Source organism: Gigantopelta aegis, chromosome 6, assembly GCF_016097555.1.
Source record: "Gigantopelta aegis isolate Gae_Host chromosome 6, Gae_host_genome, whole genome shotgun sequence".
NCBI classification, from domain to species: Eukaryota; Metazoa; Mollusca; class Gastropoda; order Neomphalida; family Peltospiridae; genus Gigantopelta; species Gigantopelta aegis.
Window position 1 is genome coordinate 62,776,712 of NC_054704.1, and position 26,237 is coordinate 62,802,948.

The window sequence follows — 26,237 nt, forward strand, 5'->3', positions numbered from 1 at the left end:
AGAGAGATGCAATGCCACAAGCTGACCACAAGTGCTAGAAAATTTACAATGACGTCTTCACCCTTCCAGAACTAGTGTAAGCATTCCTTGCATACTGATGTGGCCAAGTAGTTAACTCGTCATCATTATCGGCCTGTCAAACAGTGTCCTCACTGATACTGTATGAAATAGTGTAACGATGGAAAAGTCTTTTACTTTCAGACATTGATATTGTCTAAGCAGCCCTTCTGTGTATCTTAAGTCATTAATACTGTTGGAAGTAAATAAAATGGAAGACAAAGTTACCACCACAAAGAAAAAAAAAAAGAACTGATAGTTAAATTATTTTACATACTCTTATTTTGTATAAATTTCAAGCTTGCATGTCTTCCATTAAAAGCTGTCATCAAATATTTAGGGTCATGATCTAGAGTGGTTTCCTGAGGAGCTTGCATCACAGGATCGAATCACCTCACTGGACCCATCCTCTAATTATTATTTTTTTCCCATCCCAACCAGTGACCCATGACTGGTATATCAAAGGCTGTGGCATGTACTAAAGTGCAAATGGGAAAGTGCATATAAAAGAACCTTACTGCTAGTGAAAAAATGTAGCGGATTTCCTCCAAGACTACATTAGAAAAATTACCAAATGTTCCAAAATGAATCAATGTGATCTAGTGTTGTTGTTGAACAAAACAAACTTTAACTTAAATAGTTAAATCGAAATATGAGGCCTTAGTGACAAAACACTTGATTTTAAAACACTACATGTAAAAAATAATTATATTGAATAAAAAAACTCAAATACACATTTAAATTACAGATGATTTTTCAAAACAAAACTGATTTCACATGCATTCAGACACATCAGTCATGGATTTTTGATAAATTGTCCTTTTGAGAACCCCCGCCCCCAGATTTCATCAAGATATTTATTGCAGAATACAGGAAAATCTTAATGTCATGAGCAGTTGTAGATAGCATCAAATCACCCCCAATAAAAACTTGGAAAGGCAGCTGGGTCTAAACATTGGCGAACTGGAGAATTATAGATCAGCTCTATGATAAAACCTGGTGTAATTTACAGGCTGCAATAGGGAAAGTAAGAGTTATTTTTATTTCATCTACTTCCTTGCAATATCATGGGAGAATGCACTTGTTTATGAAATGTAATCCAAACAAATTAAACTCTGGTAATAAAATTTGCTGATCATTATGCTGAATTATCATTTTACTGTGAAAAGAGGAAATAAAGTGAAAATGATTTTTTTTTTTAGATTAATATACAGAATGAAAAAAGAAGAAGAGAAGAGTGTTATCATTATATTACTGAAATGTGAAGTAATTAATACAAAACAGTCATACACATCCTGATCTAGTTTTACACACAGTGTTAGAATGTAGGTACCACACAAACATGTGCAAAACGCAGTATGCCAAAAAACAAAACAATGAGCAATGGTTGCATGGTTTTTAACTGTTAAGGCTACAAAATTAAGTACACATTAATTACCAATAATGAATAGTCTAATTCATTTCTAACCAGCTTTTTAACTGACATAATACAATGTCTGTAAACATAAACAAAACAAAACAAAAAATATATAAAACAAACATTTTAACATCATAACAAACAAGTTAATAGCACCATATTTATCCTGGGGAAAACTGTATTCCCTACAATTGTTCATTAATATAATATGCTAGTGTCCTGTTTTTAATAATAACTGAGTAAGTAATCTTATACCCAGAAAGGCTTGTTCAATCTATTCTTTCAAATCACATGAACATAGCTGAAGTCATTAATTGTCGACATTTTATAATTTGTATTTATATATAAAGTTATGACCAAAGTGTGTTCAATATTGTCAATATCATATAATTAGGTAACATATGACAATGACGATACTGAAATAAACATGGGTAATAATCTCTTCTTGTTAAAAGATTATCTTTATCATATACTCTTTTTGATAAACTTTATACTCAAGAAACTTCCAGTCATTACTTGATATTCAAATGATGTATATATGGCTGGGGTCTTTTGAATGGGAATTCCTGTCATGGACGGGCGTGCGCTACAACAGCTTGTTCTGAATGTGCACGTAAAACCCGATGACCTGACCTGACCTGAATGGGAATGATGTCAATATATGAATGACATCATTTTGCAAATACTAATGTACCTACAGAATAATAAACTACATGGAGTGCATGACTTTTTTGTTTTCAGTATAACATTGCTGTTGTAATGTTTTTGTTTGATAACAAAGTATTTCTGACCTGACCAACATAGCAATTAAAGGTTAATTTTATGATAAAATTATGAACTATGAGGTGTGTGCTTTAAATCTGCTTCACTGTATTTTTTGTATTTCCATTAACGATTAAAGTGTTATTCATTCTTTTGCTTTCATGATTGTGCTGCAAAATGTCTTACAAGTACCTCTACTAAAGGTTCCAAACTTTATCCTAAAAACAAGGACGTGACATCATTGTTTTCAGTATGTACACAATACTGCAAGTCATTCAAATTACATCAATATTCAAGAAAAAACCATAAGAACTATGTCACTATTCAAGAAAGTTAATTGTTGGTCCTTTTAGCCAAAAAGCAATTTTAATTAAGAATTTTAAAGAATTTTTATGAAATTGAAATAGCCTTTGTTGGAAATTAAAACATACGTAATGTTATCTCCTGATATTTGTCTGCAAGATGGCAAAACTACTTTTTTTCTCTGATTTTAACTTTTCTTTATTATAAAGTTAACCTTTAAGACTACTCTGAATTAAACATGCATGAAACTTTCTTGAATATACATTTCATGTAAATGTTTTGAATTCATCAACGTATAAAATAAACTATGTGTATGTGTTATGATCGAAATCGAAATCTGCGAAAGAACAGAAATATAAGACTCACAAATAACAATGTCATTATGCAGTGTGAATGATACAATACTATTTTCTAAGTAACTGTTGATAATCACATGATGTTGGAAGCACATGAACTTCGTAAACACAAGACACCTATTGTCAGGCAGTCATCAGGACAATAGTGTTTCAGACTACAACATCACGGTCTTGATAAAACACATCATCCATATCTAGTCTGAGATCATCGGGGTTAATCGTGTAACTGCCCGATGTCGTAGTTCTGTCATCGTCGTCACGACAACTCATTGAATCAGCTTGCCAACTCCCTACACCACCAAAGTTATGTGGATTTGAATTGTAATGGAAACCACTCATCGGATGTGGATGATAGGACTCGTACTTTAAGTGCACAAATGGATCTTTTGAGTATTTGGGATGTGGATTAAAGTTTTCGAATCCACGCTGACTAGCTGTAGAACTACGATTGAGGTCGTTGCCACAGTCTGGTGCGTCTTCCTCAAAGGAACTCTCGTCTTCACAGATGTGGCTCATCCCCATTGGTGACCGCACCGGCCAATGAGCATCTCCGTTCAGTTGCTGCTGGGGGAATGATGGACTGGGTTGTCTCCCTTTATTGTATCGCGGATACAAGTCGTGTCCCTTTCCCAGGTACATCGCAGGATGAACATTATGAAGATCATCTACAAAACAACAAGAGAACATGTAGAACTCTGAAAAGTTTAGTTATGTCATATAATATCAAAACTTGTAGATGTAAATCATGAAGTGTCTAAGCTCTCGTGTGACAATCGCAGAATAATGTTTATGTCAAGTTACAGAGGTAAAAAAACCCATTAAGCTGGACTTTAACCTAAGTAGAAATGTCACTGTCTGTGTTTCAAAATGTAGTGATCACTTAAGTCTTATTTGATGAATGTGAGAAATAAATATACACAAATCATCTGACACATACTTGTCTTACAGCCATTCTTCACAAAGTTACGCTTTCTTTACGAATACCCCCTACCTCCATTTTAATTAAGTGTTTTAGTTTAGTATTCAAAAGACACAACTAACATAAATATGTAACTGAAAACACTGAAAGCAAATGATAAATGCATCACAAAAATAAGAGTATTTTATTGTGATGAATTAAGTTATTAAACTGCATTGCTCACTTGTAATTAAGTAGATTATAACACAATATAGAAAAAAAAAAGTGACATTTTCTGATCTCTTTCATAAAGTCACAGCTCATATTTGTTAAGATTTAATTAATTTTTAAATTAAGATACAAAATAACTGTCCAAGTTGATTTAAGATTTAATTAATTTTTTGAACTAAGACATATGAAGCATGAAAGAAAATAATCTCTTTCCTATTGATTAATCAACCCAGTGACTATGAGAATGGCTGCCGAGTGAAGAAGAAATGTATTATTCAATGATGCACAACACATTTTAATTCACGGTTACTTGGTGTCAGACTATAAGACTCCATCATATGCGGTCATGTGGGATTGAAAAAGTACATCAGAGGTGGTGGAAATGCCGAGTCCCAGGGTTGAAATTTCCACTACCTAGGGTGTACTGTTTCTATTCCACATGACCGCATATGATGGAGTCGTTTCCTGTTATCCATTTGATAAATAAACTACAAATATTTTTATATGAACAGAAAAAAAACGATGGCTGAAAAAGTAACTTCTTTATTTTAGCATTGTATCATAAACTACACTATCATATTTGTCACATCGGTTTCATGTGTTAAATATAATTTAACACTACAAATTAACAAGATAGCTTATATAATGAAGTTTTTAATAATGAAATATCAATCTAAAACTGTTGTCAGATCACTAACTTGCATTAATATGACGTCATTTATTACCAACGATGTAAAAAGTTAACTGTAATGACGTCAAAGCCCATGAAAGACAGATTTATTCTGTGTAGGCTGATGTCATGGAATAGGTCTGTCTTGCATAGCTAGGGATGAGAGAAATATGGTTAAGGACCATATACATGTAGATCCTGAGAAAGGAAACCTGCTGCCACCACAACATGGGCTACTTTTTTCCATTAGCAGCAATGAACCTTATATAAGCAGTATCCCACAGATGGGATAGTACATACCACAGCTTTTGCTACGCCAGTTGTGAAGCAATGGCTATAGAACAATGATTTTGTTATGGATGAAGACCTCAAACATTATAAGCTACATCTTAGATGCAGAAGAGTTAATTATTATTATTATTATTATTATTATTAATAATAAACGTTTAGTGTTATCATGTGCATTTCACATGACTTTCTGATTGAACATTCTTTGCACTCATTCACATAAACCATAGTCTCAACTATTCAAATTACACCACAATTCATAGCACTGCAATACTAATCTACACACCCATGACACTTCTCATATTAAAATAGCATTTTAAAACAAGCTCAATGTAAAATTGCTACTACACATTTTTTTTTTGGTTGATAATTATGATTGCATTGCATAAAATATAAAACAATATATTGCTATTTAATCAACTGTATTATATTTACTAAAAATTAATCTAAATTAACATTCAGTAAGATATTCAATTTTATTATTACCCGAATATTGCATTTTCAAACTGGTACAGAAAATAACAACATTCAATCGCAACACCAGATGTTCCAAAAGTGACTGACAACTGGCACAACAAGCGAAGCACTTCAGTAAATTCTGGTGTCTTGCACTTAGCCAACGAGTCTCTAATGTACAAAAGAACATAGCCACGGCTTATAATATAGCACTGGAAGGTCTATACAGAACAGAGATGATGTGGTACAGATTTTGCCATCATTCTCAATAGTTCAAAATTGTCACATGTGGAAACACGGATTCAACAGAAAACTAATTATTTATTTGCAAAGTCAGAAGAAAAAAAAATTTGCCTGTTGGTTAAATTTTTTAACTTGTCCGTCAATATTTTTTACTTGTATTTGGCAAGCAGACTAGTACTTTCTGTAACCCTGATAATGATAAAATGTGTATATAAAAACACCCCAAAACATCCACATTTCATATTAAAATTTAGTAATAATTTAATAGTGTTAATTTGCAGATTTTTCTTGGTATTAACTGTCAATTTTGACCTCTTTGAACATGCAATTTCATGTGCTCCAATTAGCACAGCTGTAACTGTAATTTTCGGCTCATTAGTAATTCCTTATGGTTGTGTGTGCTTGTGCAAAATGATTTCCACAGGGATGAAAAATTGCTTTCTTTTACTCCAAATTACTGAATTTAAAACTGAGAGCAATTTCTCTATATAATATCAGAAGAGCAGTTTATTGCTCATCATCAATTTCCGATATGTGTATTTAGTACCGATAGTCATTTGTGTCTAGATTAATATTATTTCGGGATACTCTGTTTAGTTTCCAATGGTGTCTTAATAACCATATAATGAATTATTGAGTTATTAATTTGGACAGAACTTTTGAGTATGTTAAAAATAACTTGAAATACTAAACATATTGCAATAAATGACCAAACACACAAAAAATCAAAACCACTGAAAAAAAACCCAAAAAAAAACAAAGTGAATTCCAAAACTGACTTTGAAAAAACATCACTTAATAAAGTCATCAAACCATGCAAAATACTGCTGGAAATTAGTTCATTTTGGGGCGAGTTAGTCAACGAGTATCGAATAATCAACATTTGAGAACATCAGCGATCTGTGCTAAGTCAAACAAACACAGATGCAAACCACACGAAAACCAGCTGTGAAAATGACCAACAAAAATAACACAAAAGGCAACAACTACCGGTATCTGAATAGATCTGAAAATATGCTAGTTTTATCAATGTCTAATATTTAAAACACTCTTTATTAATATTATTTATTTAAACTACATTTTTGTGCTCCCAACATTTTCATATGTCTACAGACTGATCATTTTCTAATTTAAAAATGTTATTATTTCCAAATGTTATTAATGTATCAAAATATTTGTATATTTTAATAGTTTAAAAAGAGAAGTAATGTGAAAACAAAACCCCATCTTGCTTTCAGTAAAGAATAATTTTTTAAACTGAAAAGTACCCAGATTGAAATAGTGACGACAACAATTTGGCATACTAACAACAGCGGTTCATGCAGCACTTCATGCCAGGAGGCACTTACCATGCCTTACGAGGCGGGTTAGTAGCTAGCCCACCTGGCTATACATACCACTGTTTGATCGACACAGGGCTACACGGACTAGAAGACACTGGGGTCTTTTTCGCTTAAAATATCACAAAACATACAGTTTTATTCATAGTTACAGACAAAATGTTTAGTTTATTCATAGTACAAACAAAAGGTTTAGTTTACTCATAGTACAGACAAAAGGTTTAGTTTACTAATAGTACAGACAAAAGGTTTAGTTTACTCATAGTACAGACAGAAGGTCCAGTTTACTCATAGAACAAGACACAAGGTTTTAATTACTTATGGTACAGACAGTAGGTCCAGCTTACTCATAGCACAAAATGTTTAGTTTACTCATAGTACAGACATTAGGTCCAGCTTACTCATAGCACAAAATGTTTAGTTTACTCATAGTACAGACAGTAGGTCCAGGTCCAGTCTACTCATAGCACAAGACAAAAGGTTTAGTTTACTCGTAGTACAAACAAAAGGTTTAGTTTACTCGTAGTACAAAGTGCGAGTGAGAATAATTTTTACATGCTCATATACCACTAGTTTCGAGCATGTCCATCCCCGGGCCTGTTTCTGGATAGCCAGTGACTTGCTCTGGGACAGAAAACGTAGTACAAACAAAAGGTTTAGTTTATTCGTAATACAGACAGAAGGTCCAGTTTACTCATAGAACAAGATAAAAGGTTTTAATGACTTATGGTACAGACAGTAGGTCCAGCTTACTCATAGCACAAAAAGTTTAGTTTACTCATAGTACAGACAGTAGGTCCAGGTCCAGCTTACTCATAGCACAAGACAAAAGGTTTAGTTTACTCATAGTACAGACAGTAGGTCCAGGTCCAGTCTACTCATAGCACAAGACAAAAGGTTTAGTTTACTCATAGTACAGACAGTAGGTCCAGGTCCAGCTTACTCATAGCACAAGACAAAAGGTTTAGTTTACTCATAGTACAGACAGTAGGTCCAGGTCCAGTCTACTCATAGCACAAGACAAAAGGTTTAGTTTACTCATAGTACAGACAGTAGGTCCAGGTCCAGTCTACTCATAGCACAAGACAAAAGGTTTAGTTTACTCATAGTACAGACAGTAGGTCCAGGTCCAGTCTACTCATAGCACAAGACAAAAGGTTTAGTTTACTCAGAGTACAGACAGTAAGTCCAGGTCCAGTCTACTCATAGCACAAGACAAAAGGTTTAGTTTACTCATAGTACAGACAGTAGGTCCAGGTCCAGCTTACTCATAGCACAAGACAAAAGGTTTAGTTTACTCAGAGTACAGACAGTAGGTCCAGGTCCAGTCTACTCATAGCACAAGACAAAAGGTTTAGTTTACTCATAGTACAGACAGTAGGTCCAGGTCCAGTCTACTCATAGCACAAGACAAAAGGTTTAGTTTACTCATAGTACAGACAGTAGGTCCAGGTCCAGTCTACTCATAGCACAAGACAAAAGGTTTAGTTTACTCATAGTACAGACAGTAGGTCCAGGTCCAGTCTACTCATAGCACAAGACAAAAGGTTTAGTTTACTCATAGTACAGACAGTAGGTCCAGGTCCAGTCTACTCATAGCACAAGACAAAAGGTTTAGTTTACTCATAGTACAGACAGTAAGTCCAGGTCCAGTCTACTCATAGCACAAGACAAAAGGTTTAGTTTACTCATAGTACAGACAGTAGGTCCAGGTCCAGTCTACTCATAGCACAAGACAAAAGGTTTAGTTTACTCATAGTACAGACAGTAAGTCCAGGTCCAGTCTACTCATAGCACAAGACAAAAGGTTTAGTTTACTCAGAGTACAGACAGTAAGTCCAGGTCCAGTCTACTCATAGCACAAGACAAAAGGTTTAGTTTACTCATAGTACAGACAGTAAGTCCAGGTCCAGTTTACTCATAGCACAAGACAAAAGGTTTAGTTTACTCAGAGTACAGATAGGACATTTATTCATTATTACAGACAAGTACTGATATACGGTTTATTCAATAGTGCAAATACTATAAATCAGAAAAATAATGCCTCATGATATTATTGTGTTGGGATATAGGTAAACATAGATATTTATTATAATGACATAAAATAGTACATGTAATTTTATTCTGATCATGTACACATCTGTTCTTGGAATTGGTTTTGCTTGTTTGTCTTTTAAAAACATGGTGATATTGGTTAAAAACAATGTTTTAAGTAAGTAATTACTGCACCGATACACAGACACATTTTTCACATTAATATCTTGCTCACATTCAGTTCATGACTTATTTATAGTTTATTCAACATTATTGAGAAAATTATGACAGCCATATTTTTTAGTATACAACTGTCTTCGGACCAAAGTCTCACATTACAATAGCCATGACCTGGGGTATGAACAACATAAGACACAGCTTGAGCTACTACAAACATAAAGATGAGCAGAAGACACTGAATTTGCCAAAACTGATAATATAAGCAAGCAGTGGCAAGTAATGTGTAATTTAATTGTAAAGAAAGCTGTAATAGTAAAAAATAATCCAAACTGTTTAAGAATTAGGGCCAGTTCTTTTAAACATAAAAAGCTGATAAAGAACTTAAAAGGTCCTATTTAATGAGCTAAGAATCTGACAAAGTAAATGTTGGAGTATAACATTTTAAATGAGGCTGTCTCTCGACATTAAATAATTAATCTGATTTAATGAGCTAACAATCTGACAAAGTAAATGCTGAAGTATAACATTTTAAATGAGGCCGTCTCTCGACATTAAATAATTAATCTGATTATATTTTTATTTATACACACTGTTTTATTAATCCCATGACAAATATCATTTTATTTCTTTAGATTCCGAAATATAATGTTAACAGTAACCAGTAGCAACAGCATCAATAAATGTTATATGTATATACTGATGGCACCAGCCATTGAAAATAGCCGATTCGGTTCAATAAAACGTAATTAAAAAGTTTAAATGCACCATTACATAGTCTAGTTTCAAGTGCTGAACTATGCTGGGACAGTAATGGTGACTTAATACAAGTAGCACTAAAGTAATGAATAGTTACACCATCAAGCAGACATCTGCAAACACTGCACAGTGCAGCACCATCTCCTTGAGGTGTACTTCAGTGGGGAAATAAAGCAATTCCTGCAGCAATGTGTCACCTTCAAAGAGAGACCAGCTCTCACAAGAGTTGCATGGTACACAGTGAGCAATATAACTTTATGATGTCTTAAACACCACTACTGATAACCCATTATATGTCCTGACCAAGTGCCCCGAAGTTGTAAAGGAATAGAAGATCACAGGGGAGCAATGTCTGCCAGTTAATTAACATTAATACCTTTATTGTTTAAAGCAACAGCAGTATAACTACTGCACATTTATGAATAACTATTAGATTTTTATTTATTTATGAGAACGCACTAAAAGACAACAAAAACCAGTAGTATGACCACAGAGTTATTGGTGTTCTTTCAAATTGAGCAAGGCAAGGATTACAAATTACAGTCATAAAAAATACAGGGGTAAATGCCCATTCAATATTACTAATATTACCACTCTATAACAAAGAGAGGCAACAAATCTTGCCTGTGAGTACTACGATGGATACCAAGCTGTGGGGCCTGACATCCCTTTTTGTGACTCTCATGGGACAAAGGATACAATACAACCAATTGAATGCTGAAGAAGAACTCATATTATGCACTGTTAAGAGGTGCACTGTTTTTGCATTTACCATAGTTTGACACCCAAATAGCCGATGTATTTTTCCTGCTGGGGAGTCATTAAACATCTATTCTATTCTATTTTAAGAGGTGCACATAAAGTAACAATATTTTAACATATTATGTGCACAATTTTGTGAAAAAAAACAACCAAAACCCAACTTAATAAATAACTGGGTGACAACATTTTTCCGAAGTTACAAATCTCCTAAACAATGAAATTAGGATGGATCAAACACCAAGTGAGATTCAACATTTCTACTAAACTTCGCATACCTGTTGATCTGAAAGCGAGACTGAACTGATTACAAATCTCAGTTACACTGCGAGATGACACACCTGTAGACAACAACGCGATAATTCCCAGACACCCAGCCCAACCAGAGTTACATACACAATGTGAACTCTCTCTGATAAGGCCATCTATGATTGCTCTCAATTGCTGAAGTTACAAAATGCAGCGGAAAACTTTCCAGGAGTTAACAAACACACAGATAAGAAGAAACCTACACAGATCAAACCATAGCACCAAGATAAAAACACCTACTCATCAACTAACAGCTAAAGTGGCCGGCTATGTAAGCTGTATATACCTTCAACAACCAAACAATCCCTCAAGTTTATATTCTTACATTCATATACACTGGGAACATGTGACTGAATATTACAAAATGTAGGTAGTTGAAGATGTTGAAAAAGACAATTTTCGTTGTGCCATCACTGATTAAGAAATTTATTAATTTCAATTCTTTATCATCATTGTGCTAAAAAAATTGAAATAATTTATGACTTTTAATATGATCTAACATTAGATGCAAAATACCGCAAGCAATCTTTTTTTTTAGTAAAACTAAAATCAACATTTATTTAATTCTTCAAAACATAACAGAGCAGTAATAGTGTTTCATTACAGATCATAAATAATGCATGTAATGAATTACCTTGAGGGCATATAGCAATGGAGTGGGTGTCTTTGTAATCTTCAAAACGGTTAGGTGAACATTTAGTGTAATTTACCATATCCTAGTACGAAGTTTCCCGATGTGTCTTCAGGGAGGTTCATTGATCGAGCCACACACCTGATCACTAAGATTAACTGATAGTGATGTATGGAAGGCAGGGATTGGCACAAAATATGACACATCGGAGATTATATTTTATAATAATTGAGGCCACAAAATGATATTGATGACCATAAAAAGGGATTAGTAGAAAATGAAAATAACTTATAATTAAAATTACAAAATGTGTTTGTATTCAAAGAATGCACTGAAGACACTCTCTTCCCTCCAACAGTTTTGTATGTCACGTTTATAAAGAGGCAGAATAATTAAAGTAAGCTCCCAGTGGACGTTACTGATAGCAGACTTACTAATGAAACACCTCACCAATATTGTGATACCTTGCTAACTCTCCTGTGAGACCAAATCAGAGAAGTGTAATAAAGGTACTCATTGATTAAATATATGTAAAACACAAGTTACATCAGTGGAGAGAAACAACTCTTGAACTCTGCAGCACATTAGTTAATCGCGTGCAACACTTGTCTACTGACTAACAGATGAAGCCTGCTACTAGCACATAGATTATTCCTCATAAATATACACACCATCAAAAATATTTGAAGACAAAAAGAACAAAGAATAGCGTAACACTTTTTTCATATATTCATGTTATTACTCCACTGGGAAATAAAAACATTAATTTCTCAGTGACAAATTATCATGTATTGGTTTTACTGATTGGATAGTTCACTTCACTGTGACCAAAGAACGGGCACGAACTAGATCAGTTGCAACATCTACTGACCTTGACTGGGAGATGGGTTGGAATCTAGAACATTAACCTAAGGTACTTTGGTTATAACATCAAAGACCCTTCGTGGATCCTTTTTCTGACTGTATTTTCTGTTTTCTGTCAAATAATCAATTCACCACAACTGGAGATTGAGAGAAAGTTTAACAGCTATTTAGGCTAAAAAATATGAGCACAGGTTACTCTACAAAAATAGTGTAGAGCTATGAATGCTAATTTTACCGAGTTCAGATAGAATACTTATAAATGAAAACACACTGCTGTTAATACCTGTATCATGACTGATAGGCCTGGAATTGTTAATATCATCATCACTGCCACCACGCCCACTGTCGCTGGTTCCAGTCTCTCCAGACGACTCACTTATTACATCATCTGGCTTTTTCAACAACTCCATTAAATGCTTCGCCTACAAACAAACATTAGATTAGAAAATACAATATTGCATTTACTAAACTGTTAATTTTTTGTAAAATTAACAAAAATTAATTCCACAGTTTCTGGAGAATTTATACTTGTTTAGTATGTATAAGTGTTTGTAAAGTTCATGTTGTAGATAAAATCTATCATGACCAATGATCCCAGTTACTTGAAAAACAGCCTAAAGGAATAATTTCCAACATGACCTTTTGCCCCATAAAAATATGACAACGATTTGTAGATTCATGGATTTCTTGAATATTAAAATAATTATTAAAGTTCTCGAGTTTTAGGCTCAGTCAATAGTCAACGTTTTAATATATATGTAAATAAGACCAAATTAACCAATACAATCTACATTTTACGAACCTCTTCTTGGTTGATGTTCTGAATCCAGTGTTTATCAGTGGGTGGATGCAATGGAATATTGTGAACTGGAATACTCGTATGACTATTGGTCACTGCCTGAGGACTGTTTATATCATTCTGACTGGAAACTGCAACAGCACTACTATTACCTATCACCAAACCCACGCCATTGGAATTCTGAAATATAAAAAAAGATTAATATTACACATGTACTTTAAAATATTTTGTCCCAACATAAACCAAACTTTTCTCTGATTAAATGCATACCAGTGTAGATGTAGATGTTGGTATATTACACAGCCTGTTGCCTACCATACACTTATTTAATCTCACTGACAGCTGCATCCATTGATAGTGGTATTCATCTCAGTGCTAAATGCTAAACATTAATGTTGAGCTACATGCAAATGTTTTATTTAATGACGCACTCAACACATTTTATTTACAGTTATATGGCGTCGGACATATTGTTAAGGATCACACAGATATTGACAGAGGAAACCCATTGTTGCCACTTCATGGGCTACTCTTTATTGATTAGCAGCAAGAGATCTTTTATATGCACCATCCCACAGACAGGATAACACATACCACATCTTTGATATTCCAGTTGTAGTGCACTGACTGGAGCGAGAAATAACCCAATGGGTCCACATGCAAAAGTTGCTGCAGTTGCTGCCATGACCACAGCTGTCACCATTGTAATCAATTTTATACCTTTTTACTTTGTAAACACAAAACAAAAGTCAAACGCTTATAGCAATCAATTCAAACATTAAACCAGGACTTCTAGACTTTTTATAAAATCCACTAGCCATGGGATCAGTGATTTTAAAAATTTACTAGCCACAATTAAAAATTCACTAGCCCTACTTTAGTTTTTTTACCAAATAATAGTAAAAATTGGATATGTCACCTAAAGAGAGAGATATAGCTCAAAAACACTAACAATGGGGTGGGTTTGGGGCTCAGGATATTCATATTTACAAAATAGACTTAACTGCAACATTTGACCAAAAAAATTCACTATCCGTCGGGCATGGCAACAGTAGTTATTTACCAGCCCAACATTGAATATCACTAGCCATGGGAGTGGGGCTACCATAATCTAGAAGCCATGATTAAACTAAAATAATATTTAATATTATAGATATATTCACTATCAATTCTGAATAACACAATACAATAATAATAATTTTTAAAAAGTTCAGTTTTGTCTGGCAAAACCATCATCCAAACCCCCCCCCCAACCCAAAAAAAAAAAAGCCAAAAGAAGAAGAACAAAAAAGCCAAAAATAAAAAGTAATAAATCAATATAGTCTTGTTTTTTCATAAAGGTAACAATGATGAAATGGAATCCATGGCAAATTTCCTTATATGAATGCTAGCTTCCAGCTAGACAATAGAAAGTAAGGAATTCTATCTCCCAGTGAGAATTCAACATCAGTTGTCTCAAACAACTGCTGTAGCGTTTGATGGAAGGAGCAGAAAGAGAACCTAAAGTTCTTGTTTGGCCTTTGAGAGAAGATGTTTACTGTTAAGCCAAATAACTCAACAAAAGACCTTATCAAAACACAGAGTGGAAGAGAAGACCAAGTGCAGGAGTTGGCAATGATTTGTTGTTTTCATTGGCAGTATACAATTGTATAATGTACCCAGTATAGAAATGGACATGTTTTTACATTACAGTTATCTTTTTAATTAAACATTATGTTATTTTTTTCAAAAACATTCAAAATATTTCAGTTTAAAGTTATGCAAGTAAAGATGACCAAAAACACAGAATAAGTAACAAATTAACTAATTAATGGATGCATATTTTTTACAAAGTGTTGCCTTTAATAATATTTTAAGCAAATTATTATTAAACCCTAAAGTAAAAAAATTAGTAGACTTACACAGTTACACGAAAGTTGTTTTATTAAAAAAACTAAAACATTTTAATGTTAACAATTAAAAAATTAAAAAATAGGTGTTTAAGTATACATGTAGTCATTCTCCCAGGGAACACCTTTTTTCATACTATGGAATTTACTACAAGTTATAACCATAAATAAAATGTGTTGAGTGTGTCGTTAAATAAAAAAAAAAATTCTTTCTGCCCACAAAAATAGCTGTTTTTTTTTTGTTATTTCTAAAACACTTTTACTTTTCTTCTTACATCAAACCAAAATGAAATTATTTACAAGAAACATTTTTGTTGGAGGAAGGAAATGTTTTATTTAACGACACACTCAACACATTTTATTTATGGTTATATGGCATCAGATAAATTATATGGTTAAGGACCACACAGATATTGAGAGAGGAAACCTGCTGTCGCCACTTCATGGGCTACTCTTTTTCAATTAGCAAGCAGCAGGGGATCTTTTATAAGCACCATCCCACAGACAGGATAGCACATACCACGGCCTTTGATACCCCTCAACCGTGCATCAAGCGAATGCTCTACCACTGGGCTATGTCCTGCCCTTGTAGAAGGATGCACGGACTATAGATTACAGAAGACTTACCTTTACGGAATGTTCAGCTCCACCACTTCCAAAGGTTGACATGGAGGCATGACCCGAGGAATTACTACTATTGTGTGTGTCCTTGTCATCCTCCAGTGAAAAACTAACCTCCTTCCGGTTCTTCTTCGACAATCCATCATTTCCATTAGAATCTTTAGACACTGTTGATAACCTGTTTGTCTCACACGAAGCTGAAACTGGCACACAGTTACCTTCTACTGTTTTTGAAACCACCACCTGACCATGGCGTTCGCGGTCTATTCTACGAATCATAAATATAGTAGCTACGATGGCTATTGCTAAAATAACTGTCACTGCAATAAGAATGATCACAATCAACATATTCTGATCCAGTCCATGTTGACCATCCACATCGCCATAAGTGCCATTTGTAAAAATGACAATGTCAAGTTTTGCCTCAACCATTTTTGCTGAGCGCCCACTGTCCTGCACAGCCAAAATGAGGCTATGAGTTTTAATATCAGACAGTCGCATTAGTCTGGAAATAGCTAAGTCACCGGTCATCCTGTTGATGTTGAACAAGCCCTGCGTGTTTCCTTGTTTTATGAAAAAGAACAGTCGTCTCTGGAGAATATCATCTGTGTCTTCTGCTCTGACAGTGGCAATAATGGAGCCCACCTTCTGATTGTATACCACCCTCACAGAATTGTTCGTTGCACTTGGGAAAATTATTTTTGGAATATTATCATTATCATCAAGAATCTGCACTGAGACTTTTGAAGTATCGTAAAAATTTGGCACGAATGGATCCTGCACATGTACAGAGAAGTTGAACTTTGACTGCAGTTCTCTGTCAAACTCTCTCTGTGTTTTTATTTGGCCAGTCCTGGGATCCAGTGAAAAGTAGTATTCGGCATCGGTATTCGGTAAAAATGAGAAGACATTTTTTGAAGCTTTACCCAAATCTGCATCCGTGAATGTGAGATTGCCGACTGGCGTTCCGGATGGTTGGTTTTCCAGGACGTAAAACAAAAAGACTGGTTTTGTGAAGAATGGTGGCTGGTCGTTCTGGTCGAGGATACTGACGACAACCTCAGCTGTAGATGTCTTGGCGGGGACGCCATGATCTGTTGCAATGACATGAAAATTATACTGTGACGTCTTTTCTCTGTCAAACGGAGATTTGGCTTTTATAACACCAGACCCTGGATTGATGACAAACATCGAGCCAGCATCACTTGCCAGTGAGTAAGATACACGGCCATTCTCCAAGCTGTCCCAGTCATTTGCTACTACTTGCAGAATCTCCTCACCAATATCATTGTTTTCCTGAATACTTCCGGTGAACATTGCCCGAGAAAATTCAGGTGAGTTGTCATTCTCATCAAGAACTGTAACAGTGAAACTTGTTGAGTTCCATTTAGGAATTTTGCCATTATCTCGACATTTCACAGTGACATTGTGTGTTGGAAATCTTTCATGATCCAGACTCTTATTCAGTGTTATCTTGAATATGTTAAACACATTGTTGTAGAACTGCTGTAATGCAAAGTGCGAGTCACTCATTTCACACATAATTGCACCATTTAGCCCAGTGTCTGCATCCGACACAGAAACATGTGCAATAAATTTTCCAATTTCCACTCCTTCAGAAATATCTGTACCTTCCGGAGAAAGATTGATGTTGATTTGGGGCGCATTGTCGTTCTCGTCCAAAACATTAATGATGACTGTAGCAAATGACGATAATTCTGGAGTTCCATGATCATGAGCTTTCACTATGAGCTGAAACTGTTCATTAGATTCATAATCAATCTCACCCTTTGCATAAATGTTTCCTGTCTTTGGATCAATCCCAAAAGCTTTTGGCACAAGTCGTGAACTAAACTGAAAAGACACCTCACCATTCTGATCCAAGTCTTGATCGACGGCCGACACTTGAAGAATTGTTGAGTTTATTGGTCGATTTTCATAAATGGACACATTGTACACAGACTTGAGGAAGGCAGGCTCATTGTCATTGACATCGGTGACTGTGATGTTTATGAGGACGGAACCAGACTTGGGAGGATTGCCGCCATCGATTGCTGTCACCACCACCTGGAAGAAGTCTTTGGTCTCACGATCTAGAGAATGTTTCACCACGATGGCAAGATCCGAACTACCATCCAAATTACGTTGTTCTTTCAAGCCAAACATTCCGGTTTGAGGACTTATTTTGTAGGTCTGAATGGAAAAGGGTTCAGTGTCACTATCCACAGCCCCACTTGCTAACAACATGTGGTTGAGTGGTACTGATTCCGGGACGCTCAGACTAACAGTACTCTGGGGAAATGCTGGAGGGTTGTCATTGATGTCGATCAGCGTCACCTTAGCTTGCATCAACTGGAACAAGTCGTACACATTGCGCATCAAATCTTTTTTATAAATGGCTATGTCTAAATTGAGAACGCATTCCAGTCTGGAATGGCACACACTTTCCCTGTCAATCTTTTGAGCAGTTGTGATCGTACTGTCCTTCTCATCAATAAGAAAGAGATGGGAGAATGGGTTTCCTTGAGAAAAGAATACATATTTCATGTTCTTTGATTCGGTTGCGGAGAGGTTTCCCTGCAGAAGACTGTCAATGGCAACATTGCCAACCCTGAGACCAGCTCTCTCCTCCTCTTTGATTTGGTAAGCCAGGCGATTTGCCTCTATCAAACACAGCACAGCAAATGGCAGCAAAAATTTAAACATAAAAGAGGTGATTTCCATGACTGAAGTTAATTTAGTTTTATTTCAGCTTGGAAAAACAGATGTGATGATTCATTTGTACATTTGCTTCATTTTATCGGGCACACCTGAAAAACACAAAATTAAAATACCGTTAAGTAAGTTTTAAAATACAAATTACAGTACAGAACATGAACATTTTGCTATATTTGAAATTTAAAATAAAAAGCTGTCAGTGAAACAGAAAATACAATAGATCAGCAAGGAAGAACATTCTTTAAATAAAGCTTACAAGCAAAACATTTAAAATTATTTGTAATATAGAAGATCTACATGTATATCACTACATACTGCATGTATTAAATGTACCAATTCCAATGTGCAACATAACTACAATTATCAAGTCTAATAGAAGACCAGTTTTGTTTTGTATTTAACTATAAACAAATATCAACTTCACATAAATATACATATTTTAAAGAAAATTATCTGATAGTATTGTTTTAAATTGTTATTTAAGTTCAGATGTTACCAAGTGGAAACTGCAAATACATGTATACTAGTGCACTAAAATTATTAATTAAAAGAAAAATGTCGAAAAATGCATTAATATGAAAAAACGTATTCGTATAATATTACAAATATGTGATCTTCAAAAATCCCACTGTATTTAAGGCATTAACATACTGTGTGAAATAAAACAAGTAAAAACTAAAAAGATAAGAAAAGAAAAACACAAGAAAACCCCCCACAACCTTGATATAATTCTATTGACTTACATCACTACTATCTTAAAATCAGTCTAATTCCAAAAATTGAAAGCGTCACAAATTTCTTTTTCTAAGTCAAAACCACAAAAGTTTGTGTTACTCTAATAAGATGCAGGTACAAAGTGGTGCATTCCATAGGTCAACATACATGCTCAGGAACTGGAGTTTTGCACTTAGAGAAAATACTGAGAAAAAAAAGGAACAACTGTTTGTTTGTGGAACAATGGGGGAAATCTGAGAAGTGATTGTCTTGTTTAGACAGCAGTCTGCAGTTGCCATCAACCACCCTGCCTGAGGACAGGGAAGTTTTAACACTTGAGGTGCATTTTAATGGTGGAGCTAGACTGGTGTCTGTGTTGTCTTAGGACAATGCACTTCAGATAAAAGTGTGACTGAAATTCCAGTGACACTGCTTGCTAAATAACCAGTGGAAAAAAGGTAGTTCATTAGTCTGCAATTTCCCCTTGTTTGCTATTGCTGTCAAAACAAGATGTGTTTACAATAGCTGATAAAAACTTACTCAACTGGTAGAAAGTGTATGGTTACAGTTTTGTTTAAAAAAACCTGTGAAAATGTTGTTTCAAACAATAACATAAAATTCTGTTATAAGTAAGCACATCATAAAAAATTTGCATGAATGTATAAATCATATCTATTCCAAATTGCTTTTCAAGTTATTACATATAATTATCTAGTACTGTGACCATTCTCTTCACAATCTACAACTCCTTAGAAGTGATCAAAAGTATAGCCTAGCCTATCTGATGGTTTCTTCTCTAATTATTTGCACAGTGTCATATTTATTATTTGCATAGTGTCATATTTATTATTTGCATACAGTAATATATTTATTATTTGCATAGTGTCATATTTTTTTTTGCATAGTGTCATATTTTTTATTGCATACAGTGTCATATTTATTACTGCATACAGTGTCATTTATTATTGCATACAGTGTAATATTTATTATCTGCATACAGTGTCATATTTATTATTTGCATAGTGTCATATTTATTATTTGCATAGTGTCATATTTATTACTGCATACAGTGTCATATTTATTATTTGCATAGTGTCATATTTATTATTTGCATACAGTGTCATATTTATTATTTGCATACAGTGTCATGTTTATTATTTGCATACAGTGTCCTATTTATGACTGCATACAGTGCCATATTTATTATTGCATACAGTGTCATATTTATTATTTGCATACAGTGTTATATTTACTGTATGATAGATACCCAATACCAACAGCTAAATGTGCTGAGGTGTCAAACTAACATTCCTGTCAGTCAGCAGAAGGTTGTGTATATAAAAAAATGCAGCCCTGGATTTAACTTTATTTCACTCTATTGTACCACTGAAAGGATTTGAACCAAGAGTCCAGTGTTCTACAAAAAGAGCAATGCCCACTAACCACTGCCAGTAGCAACAATGTATATATACCAACACTAGCACACTCAATGAAATGATATTCTTATGCACCCATTGGTGAGAACATCATTCATTATTTTTGTTAACACATACTAATAACACATACATGTCTGAAAACAATTTAAAAACATACAACTAACTGTTCCTACTTAGGTCACCACTGCCTTACCATCCAATGATGTACAATTTAACCTACAACTGATTTGTCTGTGATGCATAAGTTCACTATAAGCACTAGGACCATAATTCAGTTTTAGTTGGAAAAGATGTTAAAATTTATTTTAAACCTGATTTTTTTTAGGATATGTATGAAATAAAATACATGTACTACATTCGTGTCTGTTAGATACCATTTATTTTACATCTCTTTATTTAAAAACATATCTAACTCACTTTTGCTCGTTAGATACATTTTAAAACAATTAATAAAATAAATGGTATCTAATGGCCAGTTATGTAGTATTCTTTAATTAAATCAAAATTGGTAGCAAATATTTTGGTGTTTTTTTTTATACTTAATGCAAACATGTAATATTATGTGATATATACTACTGTTCTAGTTCTAGATTATTTTTCAAGGATCTACAGTTGTAAAAAAATGCAATTTGAATTTTGTGTGTATTCAGATCAGGGATTCCAACCCACAAATCACAAAATGTGTGTACCGTATATACACTGTAAATACGTACAGCCTTTAACCCCCCCCCCCCCCCCCCCCAACTATATTGAATAAACTTGTAATTTAATCTTTATAACCCCCGAGTCATATTTAAGAAGGCAGGTACTCATGGCTTTTACACCTACATGTAACATTAAATAAATGTGTTTTGTAAAAGTAAAAATCCTTCGCCATTTTAACCAATGCTTTCATTACAGAAAAGTCTTTACCTTTTATAACTAAAATGGCTTTTTAACTCTGAACTTAATGAATTATTGTGTATCATACATATATTAAAAACATTGTTTCATGACCATATTTACTTATAGGCCTATAAGTTGAAATAAATGATTAACTTGCCTGCCAGACCTGTCCAAAAGTATACCTGTAAATGGATAGACAACTAACCACTGGGTAGTCCATTAACACTTAATTACACATGTTGGAAATTGTGTCCAGCAAGCGGAGGACAATGTACTGAAAACAGAGGTGCTGGTGTGTTAAGTGTACCCACCACACACTGACCTGGAGCCAGATAAGTGTGGCAGTCTTTGTGGGCAATCAGTGTTAGCTAACCACTGTGCTAACATTAGGAGAGAGAACAATTAGCTCCTATGTACAGTGCAGTGAGCTGGTGCCATGTTCCACACGCACACAATTAACACAAGAACAAAACCAGAACAAATAATTGTTATGTTATTGTTAATAGTAAGGAGCTCATTTTCTTCTGAAGTTGTATTATTTGAACTTTTTAAAAGATTATTTTTTCAAGATTAAAAAGAAAAAGAAAGTATCTTGTAGCTATTTTTCAATGAAAATACTGACACAATATTTATAGATTTCATTCTTGATCAACACATCGCTAGAACCTAGTTATAATTATAATCAATCATAGATCAATAGTATCAATCACTGATTTTGATTAAACTATTATTTAAATTTTATAATAAATATTAAACTATTACAAATGTATATTGAAATATTAAAGGTAAAGCCATTTCAAAATGTATTAATTAATGTATTAACATCTGAGATAACCAATACCACTGGTAAACGAGGCTAGACGTAGCCCAGTGGTATAAAGCGCTTGCTTGACGCACAGTCGGTTTGGGATCGATTCCCGTTGGTGGGCCCATTGGGCTATTTCTCACTCCAGCTAGTGTGCCACAACTGCTATATCAAAGGCTGTGGTATGTGCTATCCTGTATGTGGGATGGTGCATATAAAAGATCCTTTGCTACTAATTGAAAAATGAAGTGGTTTTCCTCTCTGAGACTATTTGTCAAAATTACCAAATGTTTGACATGCAATAGTCGATGATTAATAAAGCACTGTGCTCTAGTGGTGTCGTTAAACAAATCGAACTTTAACCACCTGGTATTACCGGTCTTTAGAGAAAAAAAAGACACCTGAAAAAAACTGTCACCAGTACATTGTGGGTGATCAACAGAACCTCAGCAGGTTCATCTTGTCTATTCTCTATTCTACTACAGGTGTTCACAAAACAACACACTGAACCCAGGATAATGTTTTCTAGGTAATTACGGACCTTGTCCTCAAGAAACACTTGGACAACAATAGACAGGTCCTCTTTGCTGTTCAGGACTGGTTTCCAAGTGGGGGCAGAATTAACAGATTCCTCCACTGAACGGAACTCTACCTCACAGCATGACCAACAAGAAAAGAAAATGCTTCGGTTTAGTACTGTCAGGAGATATCCTTAGCAGACGTCAGCTGTAAGAGTCTCCATTAACACAGCTTATTCATACATAATATAGTCAAAGGAATGACGTACCTAGACAATGAATACCGGAGGTCTGGACAATCAAGTTTTGATGGTTCTCGTTTTAAAGAGTGTTAACATTTTGAAAGTCTGAAGATTGCTAGGAGTGGAGAGAGGCAGGAGACATTGTGTGCTGGACTCTAATTGGAAGAACCATTACTACGCAGATAGACTCATTAGTCACCCGTTAGTGCAGTCTTAGAAAATATTACATAATCTATCTTTTAAAGAACACAATATGTGACAACTTATGGACTGATGCTACAGGTCACTGAAACGCATACAACACAAATAACTTTGTAGACTGACAACTTAAAAGAAATGAGTAGGATGAATTAATTAACCTGCTATATATATATAGTACTTAATGCTTACTACACATTTCCTTCATTGAATCTGACGTTTCCCCAATTTTAAGTTTGTAGAACTCAAAATGTTTTGCCATTTGTTACTGAAAAATGTTTCTCAAATGGGACTGTATATTTTAAAGATTAATTCATGTGGACCAATAAATGCTGCAATGTTGCTTGTTTGATCATTAAAAGTTATAAATATATCAAAAAGTCTAATATTTCAAAGATAACATTGGAGCACAAATTAAAAAGAGAAAAAGACATCATGGACCAATTTTTTTTGACAAAGCCTGTTTATGTCTTACACATATGTAACTACATACATTTAAAATCCTTAAACATCTGCGTTTAACAAAAACAGGCTTCGTAAATTCGGCACAAAATATTTATCCCATGTTTAAACCAACCAAAGAACATAAACATTTTCCTAGTGATATAAAAGACATTATTAAGTATAAAGTTTTTTCTTTCGAGTTTTTATGCAACATGTAAAAACTAAATATACTATTTATTACCAAAATTTCTTGATTGGTTATCTTTAAGACATTTAAGTTAAAACATTAATTTTCATTCTGTATTTTTGTGAAGGTGCTAAAATAAACACTTCCTATCACATGCCAGTTCCCCACGTGGTCAGTAAACTACAAATCAATACTAGAACGCAGCAAAAAGTGTTCACCTTTGTCAGCTTGTATCGGCTAGCAGCTGTGTTCTTAAACAACTGGTTGATTTTCTTTCTACACTGAGACAGGGAAACAGTTTTAAGATAGAACAGATCTATGAAAACTTCTGATATACAGACAGGCCTATTTCTTCTCTATCAGTCTCAACCAGCTATGCTGATATAGCACACACAGTACAACTGTATTAAGACAATATACACATTAATGTATTGAGTTCACTACAGATGGTATTTTCTTTCTGAACAATATATTACAAAGGAAATAAAGTATAAAGAACTCCTGTGCATTGTTTAATCATTACCTACATGTATCTAGGTACAAAACATTATAATTATAACAGAGTCTATATAGCACTAGTAGAACACAGGAAATGTAGCTGACGCCAAACTGCAAAGTATCCTTGCCCACTGAACAGGGTTATCCAGCTTTTGCACAGTGCTAGAAAAATCTGTCTGACCCTAGGGCTAGATGATTTCTACATACGAGTGACGTCATAACTCATGTTTTACGATGACTGACGTCATAACTCATGGTTTTCAAAATTCTGTTTGCCATTTCACGTTGTATCATTGTAAACCTCAGCCCTCACAAAAAACATTCCCTCGGGTTGGAATTGCCTTATCTATACCCCACAATGGTGATAGATTGTATTATCCTTGGTCAACTCCCTTCATTAAACAGACCTACCATGTTGTTTTCTATTACAGTCAATGCTTCACAACAGACATATTAATGTTCATGGTGTGTGATGTCCAGTCAGTGGAAAAGTTTATAAAAAAGACACTTTGTTCCTAAATGAAAAGATTAGTACATACATGTATGGTAGCATCTTGTTTTATATTCATATTCTAAACCTATGTCACAATTAACAAGTCATTAAATAACAATTTGATAAATGTGAAATGCACAGTGATGTAAAAAAAAATCCTTTTCTTTTGTTTGCTTATACTGCAGTAGTGTACATGCCCTTCAAACACAAAGTATTTGAGAAACATTTACTGACTGTGGTTTCATAATTGTAACAGACATAATTTGAACGAACGAACGAACGAACGAACGAACAACAAAGAACAAACAAACAAACAAACAAATGAATGAATGCAACCGAAAATTAAATAAAACTTTTCCTTCGCTCAGAATGAAATGCATGTTATCTTCTAGTAAATCATTTTTAAAAAATAATTTAAACACGAAGTAGACAGCTACTAATTACAGTGATGAAATGTTCAAGTGATACAATGAACGGTACCCTGGTACAATCACTACTATAAACATGTGTATTATATTGTATATCACTGGACATACTTGGAAGTAAAGAGAGTAGCTGTATGCATGATGAGAAACTGGTGAACCATGCTGGAACCAGCAGTACACAGTAAATATGAGATCATCAACACAATCATTACTTACCTACGTCGGACAATGGGAACCTATAGTAATCTGATTATCAAGGTAAGCTTTGATTTAACCGGTATCACCAAATTGCTATTTAACCCAACGTGGCCAACTGGGAGCGATAGATATTGCAATTGGGATGTCTCCATACCACCAGTGTTTATACGCAGGAATTAGCTGAGAAGTTTAATCAGCAGGGATTTACACAGAGCTGATAAATCCTTCTGTTTGGCTGTCCAAGTGTCTGGGACTGTGGTACTTATGTGAAGTCATCTCTTGAAGCAACAAATCCGCTTTCCAAACTGCCCATATCCCTTCCTGCACACCCCGTCTAATCAGAACTCATAAAATGTCCACTCCGTGTAACTGTTCTATTGATGCTGAAAGCCCCACATTTAAGCACAAAGTCAATCAGACAATGTTCAGTCAATTACGCCAGCGACTCCACAAAGGAGCCAATACCCAACCCTTGATCACCATACCCAGTCATCTTCATTTAGTCTCTGTGCATGGATCCAATGCCTGGTTTGCCAGCTAATGACAGACTCCTGCAAGCGACATACATTATTCAAGATCTCCTAGGCGGGTTCCTGTCTTGCCATTTGTTCTC

The 26,237-nt window shown here is 34.5% G+C and overlaps 1 protein-coding gene across 2 annotated transcripts; it reads right to left on the reverse strand.

The window, feature by feature from the left end:
- Positions 1-571: 571 nt before the first annotated feature.
- LOC121374907 (protocadherin-9-like) lies at positions 572-18,660 on the reverse strand. 2 transcript variants are annotated; one of them, XM_041502036.1, is made up of 5 exons: positions 15,870-18,660; positions 13,357-13,533; positions 12,838-12,976; positions 7,031-7,133; positions 3,438-3,560 (listed from the first exon to the last, which is right to left on the reverse strand). In XM_041502036.1, the coding sequence occupies exons 1-4, from the start codon at positions 18,585-18,587 to the stop codon at positions 7,069-7,071; spliced, it is 3,099 nt and encodes a 1,032-aa protein (XP_041357970.1). In that variant the 5' UTR covers positions 18,588-18,660; the 3' UTR covers positions 3,438-3,560; positions 7,031-7,068. The 2 variants fall into 2 exon arrangements, with proteins under 2 accessions (XP_041357969.1, XP_041357970.1); XM_041502035.1 differs by lacking the exon at positions 7,031-7,133 and having other exon boundaries at positions 572-3,560.
- Positions 18,661-26,237: the final 7,577 nt, after the last annotated feature.

Bases quoted from the DNA above. Each gene is read 5' to 3' on its own strand.
- LOC121374907 (XM_041502035.1), bottom strand. From the start codon at position 18,587: ATGGAAATCACCTCTTTTATGTTTAAATTTTTGCTGCCATTTGCTGTG. The intron at 12,977-13,356 runs GTTCGTAAAATG...GTTTGTTTGTAG, and splicing joins AGAACATCAACCAAGAAGAG to GCGAAGCATTTAATGGAGTT. The intron at 3,561-12,837 runs GTATTAACAGCA...GTTGTTTTGTAG, and splicing joins GCCTATCAGTCATGATACAG to ATGATCTTCATAATGTTCAT.